We start from the raw sequence: 5537 nt of genomic DNA on the forward strand, positions 1-5537 counted from the left end.
CACTCTCATACTCACCCACTCTCACTCACACACTCACACTCACACTCACACACACACACTCACACTCACACACTCTCACACTCACACTCACACGTTCACACACACACTCTCACACTCACACACACACACTCTCACTCTCACACTCACACACTCTCACACTCACACTCACCCACTCTCACACTCACACACACACACTCTCACACTCACACGTTCACACACACACTCTCACACACACACACACACACACTCACACTCAAACACTCTCACACACACACACACGCACCATCACACAAGCATGCACACACACACATACACACACACGCACATACACGCAAACACACACACACACACACACTCACACACGCATGCACAATCACACACGCATGCACACACACACATACACACACACGCACATACACGCAAACACACACACACACACGCATGCACACACAGGCACGCATGCTGCAGCCCTGATGGTGGTTTAATTCTCCTGGATCTCATCTGTTTACACGAGGCACGACAAAGCAAAGACAGGATTAAAACTCATTCGTTTCAGTGACAACCATTACAAGTTCCCGTTGATTTTATGCATTTTATTTATTTATTTTTGCATCCATATAAATGCAGTGCATTTTAACAGTGTGAAAGATCTGCTGCGTATGAGCATGGCCTGGTCTCTCACAGATGGATTTTCACAGAGCTGTGCACGATGTGGCCTGTGGTTTGATCATGTGAGCATGTGACTCAGCAGCTACTGTGTGGCCAGTGATGTCAGCACACTTCCTCTCTCACACAGCGCTGTTAACACCTCTGCCTCTCTCTTTCTTTCTCTCTTTCAATTTGTCTCCCTCCCTCTCTCTTTCATTTTTCTCTCCCTATACCTGTCCTTATCTCTCCATCTTTTCTCCTGTCTCTTTCCCCCATTTCCTTCTCTACCTTATCTCCTATTCTCTTTTTCTCCCTCCCATCTATTTATCATCTTTCCATTGCTCTCATCTCTCTCCTCTCTCTCCCTCTCTCTGTCTATCTCTCTCACTATTTCTCTCCATCTCTCTCATTTCTCTCCTCTCTCTCCCTCATCTCTCTCCATCTCTCTCTCTGTCTATCTGTCTCCCTATTTTTCTCTTTATCTCTCTTCTTTTTTTCCCAGAGTGCTCAGCGGTTGGCCGTCCCTCAGGTGGCGCAGTCGCTCACCACGCCGGTGGTCTCCGTGACGACGCCGAGCCTGCTGACGCAGGGGCTGCCCTTCTCCGCCATGCCGACCGCCTATAACACAGGTGCGGGCTCGGCGGCCATCTTTGTCCTCTTCAGGGGGGGTCCGTCTGCGGACGCTTGCGCAGGCGCGCGCAGCTCTGACGTCCCAAAACGCCGCGCTGCTTTTGTCTTACCTCCGTCAGTTCAGAGGGTAAATATGTCTCATGCTGATTTCACCTCTCACCCTGTTTTAATTTGTTTTTTTTTTGCCCTCCAGACTATCAGCTGACGAGCGCGGACATAACGGCGCTCCAGGCTTTCGCGTCGCCGGGCGCCCTGTCGCTAGGCAACGTGTCCTCATGGCAACCGCAGCAGCAGCAGCAGCAGCAGCAGCAACAGCAGCAGCAGCAGTCTGTTTCCCAGCAACAGTCACAACAGCAACAGCAGCAGCAGCAGCAACAGCAGCAGCTCAGCCTGGCATCGCTCAGCAACTTGGTGTAAGTCGTGTGCCCCTGTCTCGTATCACAGCACCCCCCCCCCCCCTTGTGGCAGTCCTCCAGTACTGCGCATTTAATCACTCCCATCCACTGCACTTCCATGTGAAACACATGGAAAGGTTTCCCTTTCGTTTTCCTTTCCTTTTTTATTCATGGATAGGATCGCCCATCATCAGTGAACTCATTAACCCATGGCACATTTTCCACAACCTCTCACCAGGACCATTTGGTGTGTTTTCTTCTCAAAGCGATAAATAAATAATTAGCATAATTAATAAATAGTCATTCCTAATAAAATGCCCCTGCTCCGCGATTATTCTCAGATTTTGCTTGAATGTTGCGAGCCGGAGGAAGGAGCTTTGCCTTCTCCAGTTTGTAAGCCTGTAGACTGCGTTCCTTCTCACAGCCACCAGGTGGAGACATTTCCCCCTTTGTCTTGGGCCCACATCTGCGTGAATGCAGCCTTCCGGAGTCAGCATATCCCCTTTTATCTCTACTGCTATCCTGTAATACAAGCCTCTGGAAGCTCACATATACAGGAGTCCAGCCCCATACCCACTGGTGATAGGCGGGGCCGATGGGCGTGGCCTCCACGCCGTGCCACACCTCCTCCCCCCCACACCCCGCACACCCCCTCAGTGTAATGGCGTGTGTTCTCTCTTGTTCCACAGCATGTGGGGGGCGGACAAACAGGAGGTGTCTAACTGCATCTCCAGTATCGCAGCCAACCTGAGGTGAATCCCTGTCGCGTGGTGTGGCGTGGTGTCATGCTTCTTGTCTGTCTCTTTTACCCCCCCCCCCCCCCCCCGCCAAAACTAACCGACCAAGCGATCGGGTAATCAATCAACCAATCAATTTCCAGAGAGATTTATCCAGGAAAACTAACCAACCAAGCGATCGAGTAATCAATCAACCAATCAATTTCCAGAAAAAACGACCAATCAGTTAAACAATCAATCAATTGACCAATCAAAGCCCACAGAGCAGTGAATTTGGGGGTCAGACCCCTCCCACAGTGTATTTATGGGGTTATGTCTGCGATGTGGTTTGACAACAGAACTAAAGATAGCCCATTTGTTCTTTGTTTTTTTGTTTGTTTTTATTTGCATCTAAGGTGTGTTGCGCTGTGTGTCTTAGGCGCAGTCACATGATCCCACAAGCAGGTGTGTCAAAATCCTGTGTGGTGCAGTTTAGGTCGTGGTGTTCCAGGTGTAGGCGTGGAAGAGTTTAGGACCCACACTGTCATCACACACTCACACACAAAGTGTCCTCACAAGGACGAAATGTCCTCACAAGACAGGTGGGATGTCTTCACAAGTATAGCAATACAAACACACATATGTAGAGTGTGCCATGTTGTTCTCACTCTGGGGATTTTCAGGACCAGGCTGGATACGGTGTTAAATACTGTCTAGTCAGTAGGTAATCTGAGCGCTACGTACAATTTATTGGTGAGCATTGTTGGGCTGAATGGCCAGTTATGTTATGTCATGTTGTGTGAGGTAAGCATGTCGCAGGTGTGTGCTGTGTGTTTCAGGGCTGGGGGGTCAGGAGTGTGTGCTGTGTGTTTCAGGGCTGGGGGGTCAGGAGTGTGCTGTGTGTTTCAGGGCTGGGGGGTCAGGAGTGTGCTGTGTGTTTCAGGGCTGGGGGGTCAGGAGTGTGCTGTGTGTTTCAGGGCTGGGGGGTCAGGTGTGTGCTGTGTGTTTCAGGGCTGGGGGGTCAGGAGTGTGCTGTGTGTTTCAGGCTGGGGGTCAGGAGTGTGCTGTGTGTTTCAGGGCTGGGGGGTCGGAGTGTGCTGTGTGTTTCAGGGCTGGGGGTCAGGGTGTGCTGTGTGTTTCAGGGCTGGGGGGTCAGGAGTGTGCTGTGTGTTTCAGGGCTGGGGGGTCAGGAGTGTGCTGTGTGTTTCAGGGCTGGGGGGTGGGGGTGTGCTGTGTGTTTCAGGGCTGGGGGGTCAGGAGTGTGCTGTGTGTTTCAGGGCTGTGGGGTGGGGTGTGTGCTGTGTGTTTCAGGGCTGGGGGGTCAGGAGTGTGCTTTGAGTTTCTGTTGGCGTCCGCCGGCCTCATGCCTCATTGCATGCTGTGTTAGGTGCGGGGTGTGTCAGCGTGGCGAAGGTGGGCACAAGGCGGTGATTGTCCTTCCGCCATGCTTGGCGGTGGTGCGGCGTCTTCCGCGGTCCGCGTCGGCCCAACTAGAAAACAAGAGTTTCTTTGTGTGTCTGGATTTCGGTGGTGCGCTCCGGTCGCCTGTCTGTATGAAGACAAGAGCCTGGGTCCTAGTTGTGTAGCATCTCAGTGTGGTGTGTAGGAGGGGGTGGGAGTGGTGTGGTGTAGGAGGGTGGGGTGTTAAGGGCACAGGTTCCTAAAATGGGGGCCCCCCTGTAGGTGGTTTCAAAAAATGACTCTCTCTTCTGCTCTTTCTCAATCCCTGTCTCTTCTCCTCGCTCTTCCTGTCCCTCTCTCTGTCTCTCTCCCTCCCCCTCTCTCTCTCTCTCCCTCTCTCTCTCTCTCCCCCTGTCTCTCTCTCCCTCTCTCTATCTCTCTCACTCTCTCTCTCTGTCTCTCTCCCCCCTCTCTCTCTTTCTATCTCTCTCTATCTCTCCCTCTCTCGCTCTCTCTCTCCCCCTCTCTCTCTCCCCCCCTCTCTCTCTCTCTCTCCCTGTCTCTTCTCCTCGCTCTCCCTCCCCTCTCTCTCCCCCCCTCTCTCTCTCTCTCTCTCTCTCTCCCTGTCTCTGTCTCTCTCTCTCTCTCTCTCTCTCTCTCTCTCTCTCTCTCTCTCTCCCTGTCCCTGTCTCTGTCTCTCTCCCCCCCTCTCTCTCTCTCTCTCTCTCTCCCCCCCCCCCTCTCTCTCTCTCTCTCTCTCTCTCTCTCTCTCTCCCCCTGTCCCTGTCTCTCTCTCTCTCTCTCTCCCCTCTCTCTCCCCCCTCTCTCTCTCTCTCTCTCTCTCTCTCTGGTGTTGAAACGGCTCGTTTTTCTCCCCTCCCCCAGCAGCATGACCTCGCAGTCAAACTTTTTCTTGGGCAGGGAGGACTGGCTGAGCCGGTACCGTATGAGCGCGTTTCTACTCTCCTGTGTTCACATCCCATAATGCTTTTGCCCGTCTGTCTCATGGCAACACAGCTCCCCATCAGCCCCCATTGCAAAAAAAAAAAAAAAAAAAAAAGAATGAAAAATTCACCTCCATGACTGAGCGGCCATTTCACGCTTTGCGATGAGTCCTCGTGGAAAGGGGTTGAGCTGTACTGGGGCAATAAGGGGCGTGGCCCGAAGGAGACTAATGTGTCGCTGTGGAATCAAGCTGAGCAGTGTGTGTGAGAGTGTGTGTCAGCTTGTGTGTGAGCGTGTGTGTGCGAGTGTGTGTGTGTGCGTGCGTATGGGTGTGTGAGCGTGTGTGTGTGTGTGTGTGTGTGTGTGTGTGTGTGACGTGTGTGTGGCGTGTGGGTGTGTGTGAGTTTGTGTGCGTGTGTGGAGGTGTGTGTGAGGTGTGTGTGGTATGTGTGAGTGTATGTGAGTGTGAGCGTGTGTGTGTGTGTGAACACGTGTGTGTCGTGGCCTGTGCGTCTGGAGATATTTGCTTGTGTGCTCATTTGCCTTCTGAGGACGTCTCATTGGCTGAAAGCAGCAGAAAATCACGCTCCTTTGCTGTCTCACACTTTTTAATTCATCTTTTTCTCTCTTTGACTAATCTGTCTCTCTCTCCACCTCTCTATCTCTCTCTCTTTCTCACCCCCTCTCTCCCTCTTTCTCCCCCCTCTGTTTCTCTGTCACCTCTCTCTCTCCCTCTTTCTCTCTATCTCCCCCCCTCTCTGTCTCTCTCTCCCCCTCCCTCTCTCTCTCTCTCTCTCTGCAG

The 5537-nt window shown here is 52.4% G+C and overlaps 1 protein-coding gene across 13 annotated transcripts in view; it reads left to right on the forward strand.

Annotated features, from left to right (window-relative positions):
- Positions 1-5537, forward strand: part of LOC135260196 (myocyte-specific enhancer factor 2D homolog) — a 34234-nt gene that overhangs the window by 22715 nt on the left and 5982 nt on the right. For 3 of the 13 annotated variants that reach the window (XM_064345388.1, XM_064345391.1, XM_064345389.1), the window contains 4 exons: positions 1151-1277; positions 1472-1691; positions 2363-2425; positions 4676-4729. In XM_064345388.1, the coding sequence (XP_064201458.1) occupies positions 1151-1277; positions 1472-1691; positions 2363-2425; positions 4676-4729 (464 nt within the window). The other 10 variants (XM_064345392.1, XM_064345393.1, XM_064345390.1 and 7 more) reach the window with 10 other exon arrangements.

Source organism: Anguilla rostrata, chromosome 8 (genome assembly GCF_018555375.3).
Source record: "Anguilla rostrata isolate EN2019 chromosome 8, ASM1855537v3, whole genome shotgun sequence".
NCBI lineage: Eukaryota > Metazoa > Chordata > Actinopteri > Anguilliformes > Anguillidae > Anguilla > Anguilla rostrata.